Source organism: Erinaceus europaeus, chromosome 11 (assembly GCF_950295315.1).
Source record: "Erinaceus europaeus chromosome 11, mEriEur2.1, whole genome shotgun sequence".
Lineage (NCBI taxonomy): Eukaryota > Metazoa > Chordata > Mammalia > Eulipotyphla > Erinaceidae > Erinaceus > Erinaceus europaeus.
This window is the reverse complement of record NC_080172.1, coordinates 18,217,766-18,236,052: the sequence shown is the minus strand read 5'-3', so window position 1 is coordinate 18,236,052 and position 18,287 is coordinate 18,217,766. Positions and strand designations below refer to the sequence as shown.

The following is an 18,287-nucleotide window of genomic DNA, read 5'->3' as shown; positions in this document are numbered from 1 at the left end:
TGTTCTTATGGTTCATTTTAGTATTCAGAGATGAAATAATGGATCTTTATTATTTTTTTTCATTATATGCATACCACCAAATTCAATGCTCCAATTTCTTTACTTCTTAATATAAATGTATATACTTCTAAACACACACACACACACACACACACACACACACTTAAAATGAGTTCATGAAGTAGCTTAATGGTATTTTGTATGCAAAAGACCTTAAATTCATCCCCTGGCTCTCTCCCTCTTTCCCTTCCTTCCTTTCTCCCTACCTTCTTTCTTTCCCTCCTCCTCCTCCTCCTCCTCCTCCTCCTCCTCCTCCTTCTTCTCTCTCTCTCTCTCTCTCTCTCTCTCATGTATACATAGGAGCTCTCGCTCTCACCACTCTTTCTCCTTTTCTATTTCCTTTCTACTAGGGCACTGTTCCACTCTGGTTTATGGTGATGCCTCAGATTGAGGCACTCTGAGACCTTGGAGCCTCAGGAAGAAAGACTTTTCAATAATGATTCTTCTTCTTCTAGTGTTTGCCCTTCTTCCGTAGCCAGTCAACAGCGTCAGGTTGAGCCTGATGTCAAGTTTCGAGACCTCCTTTGAATCTGGAGAGGTGGCAGTCGTTGACTATGTGGGTCATAGTCTGTCTGTAGCCGCAGGGACAGTTCGGGTAATGATTATGCTAACTCCAATCCACTGACTTTGCATTAAATGAAAAGTGGGAGACAAAGGTAATATCAAGGAGTTTAAGCCTTCAGTTTTTTTTAGGTTCAAAGATTCTTATTGCTATACTATATATCTGTTACCAAATGACTTGCATTTCTCTGAAAGCCAACTACCAGATGGATTTGCTCATATGCACAATATAAAGAAGTGAAACATAGAACCTGTTTAAAACAACAACAAAAAGGTAGCCAACCTGTAAGACTTTGTGAGAACTATGATGGTTATCCTGGGCTGGGGGGTGGGGGCGGGTGCAGGCAAGGTGAGTGGAGAGCACAGATGTGTTGAAGTGGATGGCGTGGATCTATCTTCCTGTAATCTCATCATCTTGTAAACCATTACTAAATCACTAGTAAATTTTTCATAACTTTATGTATGAACTTATAAAAAATATCACATTTAAAGTATGCCAAAATTGAACATATTTTTTAAAATATTTATTTATCAGAGACAGAAATTGAGAGGAGAAGGGAACAAAGATAGGGAGACAGGGAGATACCTGCAGCTCTGCTTCACCACTCGTGAAGCTTTCCCCCTGCAGGTGGGGACCAGGGGCTTGACCCTGGATCCATGTGCAGTGTAATGTGTGTGCTTAACTAGACGCATCACCACCTGGCCCCTTGAAGGTAAATTTTTAATCCACTTTATTTCACTGGATTACAATAAACCTGTAATCCAAAAGGTACAAAATATATCTTGCATGTAACTAAAGTAGAAAAAGAAATTGAACCCGGGTCCTTGAGCTTGGTAATATGTGCACTTAACCGGCTTTGTCACTGCGCAGCCCCTGTAGCTTATTTTTCAAAAAATCAATTATAAGTTTAAACCATTTAGGGACACTTATTTTATAACTTTGTAGCAACAGGTTAGCAAAGAAAAACCTGTCAAATTTGGCAGTGGTTCAGAAAATATGTGAACCTGTCACTGTAGGCAGTCTCAAAGGGCGAAATGCTTTACAGGAGCTAATTAACCTTAGAAAATAATTACACAAATATGCAAATGTTGTTTAAATAATTCCATGTGTAGACCTTACAGTGCTTAGGTAGTAAAAACTGGCAGAGTTGATAAGAGTTCAGTTACTGCATCATTTCTGCTTGGCATTTAACCATTAGTGGTGGAAAAAGTACATCAGAAAATTCAAACTGCACTCTCTAGCACTTTCTAGTATAAATATCCTATGCATTCTGCACTAGAAAACTCCTTAAGTAGTGGTTTGATTCTTTGTGTTTCAATACACTTTGTGCATTTGCATATTCTAAAATTATCGAGCTTGAAGTTACTCAATACAAGATACACTCTGAGATTCATAGAAAAACATAGATTTAGCATTTTGCATTTATGTCATTAAGGGATACTAAAAAGTTTTCCTGTCATAATCTCCTTGGTCTTAAAATACAATACTGATAATATTCCCTAGGATAGTTTATTAATATGTAATGACTGTGAGAACAATATGAGTTGCAGGATAGAATAACATAAATTTGCCCTGGAACAGGATCATGTCATCGAAGTGGGATTTTAGTAATGTAGCATGTCAGAAACACATTAAAACTGGGGGCTGGGCAGTGATGCACCGGCTGAGTGCACACATTACCGTGTGCAGGGATCCAGGTTCAAGCTCCTGGTCCCCATCTGTGGGGGGTGGGGGGGAGCTTCATAAGCACTGAAATAGTGTTGTGGAACTAGCTCTTTCTCTTTCTCTCCCCCTCTCTCCCTCCCTCCCTCCCTCCCTTCCTCCGTTCCCTCCTGTAAGACTTTGTGTCCTTCTCCCCTTCTTCCTCCTCTCCCTCTCTCCTGTGCTTCCCCTCTCCCCCCCCGCCCCCTCTCCCTTTCCCCCCCTTTCCCTCTCTCCCTTTCTCCTTTCCTTCCTCTCTCCTTTTTCAATTTCTCTCTGTCCTATCAAGTAATAGGAAAAAAACTCTGCTAGGACCCATGGATTCATTGTGCATGCACCGAACCCTATCAATAACTCTGGTGGCAATAAAGTCAGTCAATTAATTAACTAATAAAAACTACTATAAGGGTTGAACAGAGAGCTCACCAGGTAGATAAGAGTCTGTGCCTTACCTTAATTAGCACAGTCGAGGTTCAAGCCCCAGCGCCACTGTGGCACTGGAAGAAGTTCTGCTGCTCTGCTCTCTTTCTCTGTCTCTCTCCATTTCTCTGTCTGAATGAAAAGAAATCCAGAGTGATGAAAATACACATTTGCAAGGCTCTTGCTTCACCAAAAAGCGTACTGTAAATTTATTAATTCCTTTGCTACCATTATCACAGAGGCATCAGAGATATGATTGGATTTGTTATAACCTGGGAAATAGTCACATATGAAAGCCAAGGTTTGTTGGTTTGTTTTTAGTTTTTTGTGAGAGAGACAGAGAGAAAGAGAGAAAGCGAGAGAGAGAGAGAGAGAACAGAACATTGCCTAGAAATTGAATGGGACTTCATGCTTAAGAATGCAGTGTGTATAAATTCAGAGTTCTAGCACAGCACCACTCTTACTGGCCCCAGAAAGCCAAAATTTTATAGCTGGAGTAACTCATCTATCATCTGTTTTAAAAACTATTTGAATAGTACTTTCTTTGACTAAGACCCATTATTGTTCTGACTTGTACCACTATTGCTCAATCAAAACTCTAGCAGTCTCAGACTATTGTACTAGATGCACTTTTTGAATTTTTGTGGCTTTCCTATTTTTCCTGTTAATTTCAAATTTCCAGCTATTAGTATATCTTATTTTTTAGTCATCTTATTATAAATGTGTGTACCTTATAGAACTTATGGACAATTCAGAAATATGTAAAACTGAAATTAAAAAGATTCAATCTTTATCATGCCATGTATAGGCAGCTCAGCTGATTTGACTTGGTTATTTTGTTATTATTTTTTTTTTGTTACTTACTTTGGGACAGATGGTTTCCCACATAGTAAACCACACCTGTTACCAGGCATAAGGACCTAGACTCAAGCTTCTGGGTCAAAGCCTCACAGCTGGTAGAACAGAGCTGCAAATATCTCTCCTCTCTGCTTCTCTCCCTCTCCATTCCTCTGTTTCAATCTCTATCAAACAAAAAAAATTAATGAAATATTAATTTTATTACAGACCCAAGAGGTGGTGTAGTGGTAAAGTTCTTGACTCACAAATAAGAGTTCTTAAGTTTGATCCCTTGCACCTCTTATGCCAGAGTGCTACTCTGACCTCTTTCTCTTACACTCCCTTAATCTACCTGTCTCTTGTGAAAGAATTTTTTTAAGTTTTTTTTCTTTTTAAATATTTATTTTATTTATTCCCTTTTTGTTGCCCTTGTTGTTTTATTGTTGTAGTTATTATTGTTGTTGTCATTGTTGGATAGGACACAGAGAAATGGAGAGAGGAGAGAAAGATAGACACCTGCAGACCTGCTTCACCGCCTGTGAAGCGACTTCCCTGCAGGTGGGGAGCCGGGGTTTGAACTGGGATCCTTAGGCCGGTCCTTGTGCTTTGCGCCACCTGCACTTAACCCGCTGCGCTACAGCCCGACTCCCAAGAATTTTTTTTTTTTAAAAAGAAAGGTTTGTTTTATTTATCTCATATAAGGTGATAAAAGAATGTCACACAAGAGACTTATGCCAGAATACCACTACTACATGCTCTGCCAGAGATCAAACCTGAAGCTTCAGATATGCAGTTCCTGCAAGCTACCAGTTGGGTTAATTTCCTAACCACGGCTGCTTTCATTTTATTTTATCTGATTTTATTTTTCTTTATTTTTATCAATACACTTTCATCTTGGGATTATGGTGTGGTGCTGGGGATTGAACATGTGACCTTGGAGGCTCAGACATCACAACCTTTTGCATAACTACTATGCTATTTCCTGCCCTCAAATGCTTATTATTATTATTACTATTATTATTATTATTGGATAGAGATAGAGAGGAATTGAGAGGGGAGGGGGAGATAAAGAGAGAAATATACAGAGAGACACCAGCATCCCTACTTCACTACACGTGAAGTTTTCCCCCTATAGGTGGGGGCCAGGGGCTTGAAACCCAGGTCCTTGCACACTGTAGTATGTGCACTTAACCAGGTGCACCACCACCTGACCCCAACTGCTTTTAATATACTGTTTCAGCCCTTATTTGTTGGTCAGCACCAGGGCTGTGCCACTCTAGGTAGACTTTTCCAGATAGAGGCATATATGGAATATAGATGACAAAAGCAAATGACTTCCCCCCCCCAAAAAAAAAAAAAGAAAAGAAAGAGAAAAGAAAAGACAGTTAAACTCTCTTTGACTTTGTGAGAACTATAATGGAGACTGTGGTGACTAACACATACTAGGTGTGGGTGTAACACTCCTGAAATCTAATAATTTTGTAAACTACTGTTAAATCCCTAATAAGTAAATGGACGAAGAGAGTCAGAGTCAGAATCAAAGAAATAGAAAAAACATCACAGCACTGAAGTTTCCCTCAGAGTGTGTGCGTGTGTGCATGTGTGTGAGAGAGAAGGAGGGGGCAGTGGTTAGGCTTGAACCTGGGTCTCCAGCATACCAAAGCTGGTGCCATAGCAGGTGAACTACCTCCCTGCCATGATTCCTTTTGTCTTTGGCATAGTAAACTGTATGCCAAATATCAGATGAACTGCTTGTATTACTTTACAAACTCATTGAATAGCTACATCATATTTACTTGAACCATCATTTACTTATTTTTGCATTGACGTTTACACTTTATGCAAACTTTTGCCTTTAATAATAGATGAGACAGTGATGAACATCTTTGATCATCAGTTTTTTGTCACTTCCCCAAATACTAGAAACTAAAATCCTGAGAGTTTAATTTTCCCCAAATAAAATAGCTCAGCTCTAGGGGGCTGGGCACATAGTGCTAAGCACATGGCCCTGCGCAATGATCTTGGTTCGAGTCCCTGGCTCCCCACCTGCAGAGGGGTCTCTTCTCAAGCTGCCTCGAAGCAGGTCTGCAGGTGTCTTTCTCTCCTCCTCTCTATCTTCTCCTCCTCTTTCAATTTCTCTCTGACCTATTAAATAAATAAATGAATGGCCTCAGGAGTATTGGATTTGTAGTGCTGGCACCTAGCCTCAGCAATAACTTTGGAGAGGGAAAACAAACAAACAAACAAACAAAATCGCTCTGCTCTGGCTATTTGTGATAACGAGTGTAGAACTTGGACCTCTCTCACACAAGACCTGTGCACTGCTATTGCACATTTCCCTACCCTCTGAAAGAGAACTTAAGTACTCCTGTGTCTTGGTTTGTGAAACCACTTCATAATGTTTTGCCAATAGTACTGATGTTATTAGTCATTTATTAAATATCTATTGCATGCATACTTTAAATCTGAAAGAGAATCTACCTTCTAGTTTCTTCTATCACAGAGAGAAAAACTGATAAAGCATATTAAAGAAATATACAAATACAGAAAAACCACTGAAATAGTATAGGACCCAATGTATACCTAATGGTAGAACTAAGAGTTAAATGATATTTTGCTATGGTGTTAAGCATTACACAGTACCCAGCCTTGTACTCTGTGCTTAACTGGTGCATCCAAGTTATGGTACCTATGCATGTAAATAGATATAAATGCTTAACATATATGTCTTGCTAAATGTTATGGACCTAAGGTTAATGAAACCATTTTCCCTTCTGCTTAAAAATCTGACCTGCAGGGAGTCTCATGGCAGCGCAGCGGGTTAAGTGCAGGTTGTACGAAGTGCCGGTTCAAGCCCGCCCCCTCCCCCCCCCAGCTCCCCACTTGCAGGGGAGTCACTTCACAAGTGGTGAAGCAGGTCTATAGGTGTCTTATCTTTCTCTATCCCTCTCTGGTTTCCCTTCCTTTCTCCGTTTCTCTCTGTCCTATCCAAAAACAACGACATCAATAACAACAACAATAAAACAAGGGCAGCAAAAAAGGATTTTTTTTTTAAAGAGCCTGACCTCTAGTTAACTTTCTGTCTTTACTTATTTAGCAGAGTTTTCCAGTGGCAAAAAGATTCTTAGGTAGACATTTTCATTCAGGATGTTTGTGTGAAATTTTGTAGGGGGAATAAAAATAATAAAGAAATTTTCTGAAGAGGTTGAACTATATAGTATATTCATAATAAAGGCCTAAACTAGCACGTAGGTGCTTTCAACTTCTGGGATGACTTTTTAAAAACTTTTTTGTTGAGGGAGTTAATGCAGTTAAGGCAGTGCAGTCACTGTCACATGCATATAATTTCATTATGTACCCAGCCTCCACAGTTCACCTCCACCCCTCCCTACCTTCCCCCCTTGCCCAGAGTTCTTTACTTTGATGCAGTGTGCCATGCCCACTTCATGTTTCATTTTGTTTTCTTCCTCCCTGTTCCGCTTATAAGTAAGATCATTCAGTATCTGTCCTTCTCTTTTCGGCTTATCTCACATAACATAATGCCTTCCAATTTCATCCAAGAGGACACAAAGGAGAAAACTTTATAGTTTCATAGTTTTTAACAGCTAAATAATATTCTATCATTATATATATCACAGTTTTTTAGTCACTCATCTGTCATTGGACATCTGGGTTGCTTCCAAGTTTTGGCAATTAAAATTTGTGCTGCTATTTACATGGGTATATATAGATCTCATCTGATAGGTGTTTCCTTTGGAAAGATCTCTAGGAGAGAGATTTCTGGCTCATATGGCAGGCCTGAACATGCCCAATCTCATCTGGGATGACTTTTTATTGAAAAAAAATGCCTTCAGGCAAGAGACAAGATTTTTATAGATCCAAATCCTCTCAGCTGTATATGAATTACCTCAGAGACCAAGTTTTAACTTAGGCAAAATTCTCTGACTGAAAAGAATTCCCACAGAGTGCCTTAGCTAAGGCTATCAACTGCCAACTCTTAAACAACATAAGATAGGAGTGTCATAGAACTAAGGGGGTTCTGGGAAATATACCATAGCATCTAGTGAATGGTTGCTAGGTAAGTTTACCCATGGTAGAAAATAATCCAGACTGGCAAACTGCATTTAGACTGGGATAAATTATCAGGAGCTATAAATACCACAGTTTTGATCATTCCTGAAGGGTAAGAACTCTGGTAATTGGGTGTGTCTCTTGCCTATAGAGCCTTTGTAAGCCAGACCTATGAAGTTCTTGCTAAAAGCATCCGTTTGGGGGAGGGGGTTAAGGAAGAGTTTCGTTGACTTTTGGAGACTCCTGACTCTTTTCAAAGAGAGTCTGTATCCCTTCCTCCTCACCCCATAGGCCAAAAAGAGTAATTCCTGGGAGACTTTGTGTACTACTGCAAGGCTTTTGTTAAAAAGAAATGTCTGGCATTGTCTACTGACAAAATGATTTAGTTTTATACATTGATGTATACCAAGAATAGTCCTAAATGGTCTTGTGTGTTTGTTGTGCCTACAGATGACCCCATAATGAGTGTGACAGACTGGAAAAAAAATAAGTTAGTTTTCACATTTTAGAAAATTCTTGGGACACGTGGAATCTTGACGTTTCTGATAACAGATATTGTCTCCACAGACAATGAACAGTAAGACCCAGCTATAATACTAATCTCTAGAAACAAGAATATTTTCTATATAAACAATGCAAAGAACTGTGGGTATTTAGTCTTTTTCTTTTTTTTAATGATTTATTTATTTATCTATTTATTGGACAAAGAGACATTGAGAGGGGAGGGAGAGGTAGAGAAGGAAAGAGAGAGAGAGAGAGACACCTACACACCTGCATCTCCACTTGTGATGCTTTCCCCCTGCGGGTAGGGACCAGGGGCTTGAACCTGGGTCCTTGAGCACTGTAATGTGTGCACTTAACCAGGTGAGCCATCACCTGGCCCCTTTCTTTCTTCCTTCCTTCCTTTTTTCCTTCCTTTCTTCCTTATTCCTCTCTTCTTCTCTTTCTTTCTCTCTATCATTCCCCCACCTTTTTTTTTTTTTTGATAGGACAGATGGAATTTGAGAGGGGCTGAGGATTTAAAGAGTGAGAGAGAAAGATAGACACTTGCAGATCTGCTACACTGCTCTTGAAGCATTTCCTCTGAAAATGGAAAGTGGGAGCTTGAACCCAGGTCCTTCCATGGTATTGTCTTTGTTCAATGCATCCATCGTACATTGAGCATATCCATGAGCCACAGAGTCTTACAGCCCTTCCCTTTATGAGGTTTCATTCCATGTTTTCCTTCCTATTTATTCTACTTGTGCTAATATTCTGAGTAGTTTTATAGTCTTCATTAGTTGATATGTGGATTACTGAACTTGGTAGTATTCTCATCCTTTAACTTGAGAAGTATTCCTTTTGAGATCCCTGACTGAATTCCATAATAGAGTTTTGTTTAGGGATTTCAAACTGTTAATATGTAAATCAGATTTTCTTGGATTATAAAATCCCTAGAAGGAAAATTGGAAAGATAGCTTTAGAGACAATGTTATCTATACAATACAAATCCCAGTTACTTGTAGTCAGTGGGAAGGAATCATTTGCAGTAAATGATCCTTTTAGTAGGAAAATGGGTTGACAAAAGCCAGTCTTCAGGAATACCGATCTGAAAATACAGTTGAGATTAATATTAGAAGGAATTAAATATTAGAAGAAATAAAACTAGTTTGGGACATTAGAGAATCTAAGCCAAGTTGGGAATGGGGGAAATGACATAGAATCTCAGTAACTTAAGGAAGTAATTGATAAGGAAAGCATGGAAAAATCTCATTGGGATCCTACAGTACGCATTTTATGACAGACCCATTGGATTTGGTGTCACCATAGTCCGTCAGGAGCAGGAAAGTAATACTTCTTACACATGGTCTTACTATCTAAATATGTGAGTGTCTGTATAACACTCTTTGCAAGCCAGGATCCTGGTATAACTCTCTTTTATTTATTTTTCTTTCTTTCTTTTAGTTAGTTTTTGTTGTTAGGGGTTTTTTGTTTGTTTGTTTTGTTTAAAAAATGGGCTAAGGAGATAGCATAATGGTCTTCAAAAAGACTCACATACCTGAGGTTCTAACATCTCACATTAATCCCTTATACTACCATAAACCAGAGTTATAGTGTTCTGGTAAAAAATAAATAAAAATAGAAGGGGAAGGGTAGGCGGGGATGGGGGAGAGAAACATAAATGGAGCTCTACCATGTGCAATAGCAAAGATCAGATTTGGTGTCTCATGGTTATAAGTTCAGAATTCTAGCACTCTGCCACTTCTCAGGCCACAAGCATGCTATAATTGTTAGCACCCTTACACCTTCACTTGTAATACAGAGCCTAGTGAGGACTGAATAGCTTATTCTATATGGTTTATTTTTATTATTATTATTGGATATGACAGAGAGATAAGAGAGGAGGGGAAGATAGAGAGGGGGCAAGAAGAATAGATACCTGCAGATTTGCTTCATTGCTTGCAAAGCGATCCCCCTGCAGGTGTGGAGCTGGGGGGCGGGGCGCTTGAACCGGGATCCAACTTGTACTTAGTACTATGTGCACTTAACCCATTGTGCTACTGCCCAGCCTCTATCCTGTATGTTTTCATTCTCTCCATTTAGGAAAAAAAAAGAACACAACTATTTAAGATTATTAATTTGCCAACTCTCTAAGTAGAAATTTAGTTTCTCTCCTCCAGTTCTGTTTTTACATTTATTTCATTTTGACATATAACTAAAGCAAGTAGGTACTAGATTTTCTCTGTATCAATTTAGATATGTTTTCCCAGTACAACTGCTAATAATACCTCCCCCCCGCCCATGGTTTATAGCTCAGTTGTCTATACATGTGTACAATTTCCCTGCTTTGTGTGGATGGGTTTCTGCAAAAGACTCTCACCCCCAACCTAGTACCCCAACTCCCAAGTCCTCATCTTATGATTCATTCCCAGAGTCCCTTGCTTTGGTCTAGTAAATCAACCCAGAACAAGAGTCACCCTATGTTCTCCCTTTCTGACCCTGTTTCTTGAGTCCTACCTTCATGTGAGGTAATCCAGTATTCACCCTTCTCTTACTGGATCTTTCCACCCAACACTTTTTCCTCACTTTTCTCCTTGTATGGTGAGGCAGAGATTGGAATTTTTGAGTCCTTGAGAATTCACCTTGGTTCACCAACATTGGTCATATCACTTTATCCATTTTGTGGCCCATTTTCTTATTTATTTGCTTTCTTCTTTTATTGTTGTGTTACTGACCTAGTCTATTAAAACTACTTATCACTATATTTAGAGTTGGAGTTCACTAATTCTTACAAGGCAAAATTGTTGGTAGTGAACTCCTTCAACTTCTGTGTGTTTGGCAGGATTTTAGTTTCTCCTTGAAGGATAATTTCAAAGGATTAGAATATTTGTGGCTGGCATTTTTTATTTCTTTTTCATACAGTGAATATGTCATTCCAATGTATTATTGCCTGTTAGGTTTTTGGTAAAAGCCTAGTGGTTCTACCTTTGTATGCCAGATTCTCCTTTTCCCTTGCACCTGAAGTATACATATTTTCCATTTTTCAGTTACTTTTAAATAGTCTTACTATGATGTGTTGTGGTGTGGGACCTTTTGGATACAAGAAATTGGGTGTTCTCTCAGTCTTGGTAATGTCTATTTTGTACAGTGCTCATATGTGGGAAATTTCCTGCTGTGATTCTTATCCCGTAGCTCTGTTGGGAGTTTTCTTTGTGCATCTTATAGATCTTTAGTGAAATAGTGTCTGAGATCCTGAATTTGTGTCTGTATATGGTTAGATTCTTGAATTGCCATCATAGTAAGCTTTCGTAATTCTATTTCAAACATTTTTTACCAAATCTTTGTGAGTTTGAACAGCTGGAATTTTACCATTTTGTTAAGTTTGGTTCCTGCTGTTAATCCAGCAGGTGGTGCTGTGGCTATATTGTTTATATGTTCTAGTTGGGGGGTGGGGCCAGGAGAGGCTGCTATATAATCTTGGGTAGGTTTTGACAGAATAGGATCTTGGTGCCTTGCTTCAGACTGTACTGTGGCTTCTGGCAGCCCTCTGCCATAGTATGGGCAGGCCATATAGTTTTAGGGTTTGTTTTTGTTTTGCCTCCAGGTTTATCACTGAGGTTCAGTGCCAAATCCACTGCTCCTGGTGGCCATCTTTTTCATTGGATAAGATGGAGAGAAATTGATAGGGGAGGAGTAAGGGGAGACAGAGAAGGAGGGAGAGAGACAAAGAGACACCTGAAGACCCACTTCACCACTTATGAAGTGACCTTCCTGCAGGTGGGGGGCCAGGGGCTCAAACACGATCACTAAATGGATGTGCTTAACCCAGTGTGCCACTCCATAGTTTTAGTTTAGTATGGCTATGAATTTCCCTCTTAGCACTGCCTTATCTGTGTCCCAAATATTTTGATAGCTTGTGTCTTCATTTTCATTTGATTCTATAAACATTTTAATTTCTTCCTTAATTTTCTCTTTGACCCAGTAGTTCCTGAATAGTGTACTGTTGAGTTTCCATGTTTTGGGACTTACTAACTTTTTTCTTTGTTGTTAAATGTTAGTTTAATTCCACTGTGGTCTGAGAAGATGCTTGGGATGATTTCAATGCTCTTGAATTTGCTGACACTGTCTATATGGCCTCACATATGGTCTATCCTTGAGCATGTCCCATGTGGACTATAATAGAAGGTGTATTAACTTGAACTAAGCCAGAAGAAATGAAAATGGAAAAAACTAGAAAGATTTGAAAGACAGGGAAAGGACCATGTAATTTCAATGATTATTTTGGTGTAGTATTTGAGTTAGAGGGAAAACTAATGCTCACGTTTCAGCTGATGATGGGGAGAAATGACAGTGATAGTTTTGTGGAAGAAATTTTGGTAATGTTGGGTTAACTGATTTTGCAGAATCTTCGGTCATCCAAAGAAGAGGATAATTGAATATACAGTTAAGTAATTGAATATACAGTTCTAGAGCTCACAATAGAAAGTAACATATAGAAGGTATAACCATTAGAGAACAGTATCTTCCAGGTGGAAAATGAAGTCATTTATATGAATGTTCATATAATATAGAACTTTTACAGAGGATAATGTAAATAATTATAGGCATTACATGACACTGTGACATTCCTAAGGAGCCTTTTGATTTTATTTTTTTATTATCTTTATTTATTTATTGTATAGAAATCAAGAGGGTAGGGGATAGAGACACCTGCAGCCCTGCTTCACTACTTGCAAAGTTTTTTCCCTGCAGGTGGGGATCGGGGACTCGAACCTGGGTCCTTGCACACTATAACATGTGTGCTCAACTAGGTGTACCACCACCTGGCTCTGGAGTCTTTTGATTTTAAACCTTCCAAGATATGTTCACATAAAGCATTTCAAGATGTTTTACTTTTTCTAGAAGTTTGCTTATTGATGAATATTATTTAATTCTTTGAATGTCTTCTTTTTCCTTCTCATGATACTTCTATTTTAGCTTTAACCACAGCTATAGAAATAATTCAACACAATGAAATGATTAAGAACTTTCAGAAATAAAGTAGTATACATACATTATTTAGGGTGTAGTGAGTTAAGAGAAATGTAAAAACCCCAGGGTTTATTTTCACCAGTTATATAAATAAATCTATTGGAAAATGCTGTTAAGGAAAAAATTATTTAAATGGAAAATATTTGTTATTCTTCTGATTATTTTAACCTTATAAATATACTTAAAATTTGTAAACAATATTATCTGGATATATGTATAATATAAATATTTTCAGTTATAATTACAAAAATGTAATTGAATCATTTAATGCTACAGTGTTTTATTTTAAAACCACTACAACTTGCTGCTATACAATTCTAATGTCAGGTAGGTGATGTTCTAGCATAATGGTTATGCAAACAGACCCTCATGCCTGAGACTCTGAGGGCCCAGTTTCAATCCCCTGCACTGCACTCAGCCAGAGTCTAACAGTGCTGTGGAAAAAACAAAATAAACACAACACAACACCAAGCAAACGCAATTCTAATGTCTTAGATCTACTATCTCAAATATACTCTGAATAAAATTTCTCCTTAATACTGTCTTTTAAAAAAAAAAAAAGTCAGGCCTGGAGATAACTCACCCAGTAAAGCCCTCTTTACCAGATGCAAGGGACAGGATCTGAGTCATGATACACCATGGAAGCATCATAGTAGACACAGAGAGAATCCCATGGGTCTTGATGTGGTACTGTGGTATCTCTCTTTTCTCTTAATCTATCTTTCTCTCTCAAAAATAATGAAAAGAATATTGGACAGAAGGGGCCGGGTGGTGGTGCACCTGGTTGAGCACACATATTCAAGCCCCTAGTCCCCACCTGCAGGGGGAAAGCTTCACAAGTGATGAAATAGTGCTGCACGTGTCTCTCTATCTTTCTCCTCTTTCTCTCAATTTCTGCCTGTCTCTATCCAATAAATAAATAAAAGATGATAAAAAATAAGTAGGAACTTTCTTTTCACATGGCTCTAGGTCCACATTTATTAACTTTTTTTTTAAATAAAGAAAATTGGACAGGGGAAGCTACACAGTGGTACTGTGCATGTGGGAGTCCCTGAGTTCATTCCACGGTGCTACGTTTAAAAAGTTTATTATTTTGACTGCCACCAGGATGATTGGCGGGGTTCACTGAATTCACGACTCCACTAATCCAGATGATCATTTTTACTCACCCTTTTGTAGATGGGTGAAAGGTAGAAATAGAGGAGAGACATCACAACACCACTCGTGAAGCTTTCCCCTGCCATTGCTCCCACGTGGTGTCTGGGGACTTGAACCTGAGTTCTCATTTATGTTAATATGTGTGCTCTACCATGTGAGCCACTTCCTGGCCCTTAAAAAATTTTTTTAGGTGGGTTTAGGGCTTGGAAGATGGCTCAACAGGAGGGCCAGCTGGTCGCGCACCTGGTTGAGCACACGTTATAATGCGCAAAGATCCAGGTTCAAGCCCCTGATCCCTACCTGCAGGGGAAAAGCTTCACAAATAGTGAAACAATGCAGGTCTCTCTCTGTCTCCTTCTTTCTCTATATCCTCTTGATTTTTGGCTGTCTCTATCAAGTAGATAAAGATAACATTTAAAAAAAAAAAAAGATGGCTCAACAAGTCAAGTGCATATCTTACCATTTGTGAGCTCCTGAGGTTCAATAGCTGGTATCACAGGAAAAACTGTGGACAGCAATGAGATAATTCCATAGATGGTGAAGCTGTGCTGTGTGTCTCTCTCCTCCACGATCCCCTTACAGTTTAAAAAATAATAAATAAATAAATAAATAAATAAATAAGGTTAAAAAATCAGTCTGGCAGTGCCTTTGGTCCACCTACATGTTAGCTGTCAGGCTAGGAAAAATTATTCAAGTCATGGGCCCCTTGAATATGCTTAAAAGAGACCTACTAGATTTTTCCAAAATGGAGACACCAAATCTCATCGGCTATAATCTTACGTCTAGATTCCTGATTATTAAAAGATTTGTTCTGCTTTATATATTAATGCTTTTTCAGACACCAAGTTTCAAGTGCTACCATGACTGTGAACCTGACTTCACTGGATGGATGACCCCACCAGTGTGTCCTGGATCCCCACCGCCCCTGACCCCCACCCCACTAGGAAAAGAGAGAGACAGGCTGGGAGCGTGGATTGACCTGTCAATGCCTATGTCTAGTGGAGAAGCAATTACAGAAACCAGACCTTCCTTCCACCTTCTGCACCCCATAATGATCCTGGGTCCATCCTCCCAGAGGGATAAAGAACAGGAAAGCTTCCAATAGAGGGAATGGGATACAGAACTCTGGTGGTGGGAATTGTGTGGAATTGTACCCCTCTTATCCTACGGTCTTGTCAATCATTATTAAATCAATAAAAAAATAAAATTTAAAAAATAGGTCTGGGAGGCAGTTCAGCATTAAATCTCACTTGCACAAGGCTATAAATTCATCCCTAAAACTGCATTAAAATTAAATGAATTGGGGGCGGGCAGTAGCTCAGTGGGTTAAGCTTGCATGGCGCAAAGCGCAAGGACCAGCCTAAGAATCCCGGTTCTAGAGGTGGCTCCCTACCTGCAGGGGGATCACTTAACAAGTGGTGAAGCAGGTCTGCAGGTGTATGTCTTTGTCTCCCTCTCTGTCTTCCCCTCCTCTCTCAATTTCTCTCTGTCCTGTCCAACAACTATAGCAGTCACAACAATAATAACAACAATAATAAACAACAAGAGAAACAAAAGGAAAAAAAATAGCCTCCAAGAGCAGTGGATTCGTAGTGCAGGCACCAAGCCCCAACGATAACCCTGGAGGCAAAAAAAAAAATTAATTAATTAAAAATATGTGTTCATCTTAAATATTTTGTTTCATTAAGTGAAATTATAATTACTAATAGTTTAATACTAGTTCTCTAATTTGAATTTTCTGTGCTGTTATAATTTTGAAGGAATTATAACCATAAGTGCTAAGTATATATACTTAATTTTTTATCACTGTGATAACAGGTATAGGAGGTAATATATTTATTTTCTTTTTAGGAGAATGGTTCTCCTGAAGAACATGCCATCTATGTGTGGGACCATTTCATAGCCCAATCTGCTGCTGAAAATGTGTTTTTTGTTGCTCACAGCTATGGAGGACTTGCTTTCGTTGAACTGGTAAGTACAGAAATTTTTGGTTGTTGTTTGTTTTACCTTGTTTTGTTTGTCCTTACTAGTGCTTCATTGCTCTGGACTGACTTTTTAGACAGAGAGAAAGAGAGACAGAGACAGAGAGAGACCATACAACACGGTTTTCATTACTTTAAATTATTTCACATAGGGTGAAAGTAAAATGTTTAGAGTAAATAATTTCACTATGAGTAAAAGAGTATACTAGTTTTATTGCAGTAGAGCTTCTCAATGCTAATGAGAAAGTTTGGGCCTTAATGACACACCACAATTGCTACATTAAAATTCCAGTTTTCATACATTTTGTGATACTTATTTTTCCTGTTTTCTGTGTACTCTATTAAAGCATATATTATTTGTAAAGTGTCTAAATTTTCCAGGGACCCTTTGAATACTTGGGAATAATTTGCTAATCTTTGACCTTTTTCTTTACAAGTTATCAGAAGCTATGTAACCAGTATAAGATGTATCAAAAGTTTTCATTAATGTACTTCAGTTGTGAAACTCATAGATAGGCATAAAAATCTTTGACATTTAAAAATGATCTGACCCTTTGAGTAAAGATTATGTGTATGAGAAAAAAAAAGAACTATATTTTGAATTTGTCTGCCTTACATGCAATATTACAAGTACAACATGAGTTGTGAAGAGTGGCTTTAGTAATGTGTTAAGCATATACTAATGAAGCATATAAGCATATACTAATGAAGCATATAAGCATATACTAATGAAGCACTGGTGAGCCCAAGGAAATACCAATGCTTTAATAAAGTGATTAATTTGACAAAAGTATATCTCATAAATAAGTCCAAATAACTTTAAATTTCACGACAGGCATAACACTGTCAAAGTTTTTACATCGAAAACTTCATTTTGGCAGAGAAATTATCTAAATTCTCTCACCTTCCCATACCTTATAACTGCTTGCCCACATGATATAGAGATAAAGCTGGTTATGACATCTGAGATTACTTTAGCTGACCTACATCTACACATGCTAATACTTTTTTTTTTTTTGCTCCTGGAGGCTACTTTTCCCATTTTTGTTAATATTGTTGTTATTACTGTTGTTGTTGGATAGGACAGAGAGAGACTTAGAGAGGAGGGGAAGACAGACAGAGACCTGCAGAACTGGTTCACTGCTTGTGAAGTGACCCCGCTGCAGGTGGGGAGCCGGAGGCTCCAACTGGGATCCTTAACCTGCTGTGCTACCACCCGGCCCCCCAGGCTGTTACTTTAAATAAATAAATAAATAAGTCAAATTGTATATTTCTTAAATTGATTTCAACTTTCAGAAATTATTTTCTAGTGGTTTTGTTGAACGCCTTTAAATACGGTGACCATCTTAAGGGAGCTCATATATACTTGTGTGTATGAGACTTTAAAAGTGTGAACATTGCCTGCAGGAATGGTCAAACTTCAGATTTCTGTGAAATAAGTTCCCACTTTTGGACTTTATGCTGGTCTATAAAAACATGTTGTACATCACATTTGGAATTTAAGTGAATTGAATGATTTTAAAAATGAATTTAGGATGCCAAAGTAACAGATGATCAGTGTGTCGGTTCTATTTTGCCTGTCCTGCTTGTGTCACACTGGTGGATGTTTCTCCACTTTTGTTCCACTTTAATATAAAGCACACAGATGTTTTAGAACAAGACTTGACTTCTGACCTTGAGGCTATTAGGGTCAGGGTCCTCAGGGCCTGTGAAATTATCACAAGCTGAGCTAAAGTTTTTCTCCATCACAGGAAGTAACCAGTAAGTAAGAAGTTAAAAAGGAGCTTTGTCAGAGAGACAAGATGGTCTCAGTAAGGGTCAGCTTCTGTAGTCTGCTATCTCTGCAGGAGGTGCACACATGGGAGGAGGATAGAATATAACCACTGGCACATCACATATCTGTCAGGCAACGCCAGGACTGAGAAGTCTATTTAATGTAGCATACCTTGTTTAGATTTCAAAATATCAGTGACAATCGCTTCTTT

The 18,287-nt window shown here is 38.5% G+C and overlaps 1 protein-coding gene across 6 annotated transcripts in view; it reads left to right on the top strand.

The window, feature by feature from the left end:
- Nucleotides 1-18,287, top strand: part of ARB2A (ARB2 cotranscriptional regulator A) — a 439,389-nt gene that overhangs the window by 200,499 nt on the left and 220,603 nt on the right. For all 6 annotated transcript variants that reach the window (XM_007531666.3, XM_007531665.3, XM_060201168.1 and 3 more), the window contains one exon: nt 16,172-16,291. In XM_007531666.3, coding sequence (XP_007531728.1) covers nt 16,172-16,291 — 120 coding nt within the window. The remainder of the gene's footprint in view (nt 1-16,171; nt 16,292-18,287) is intronic.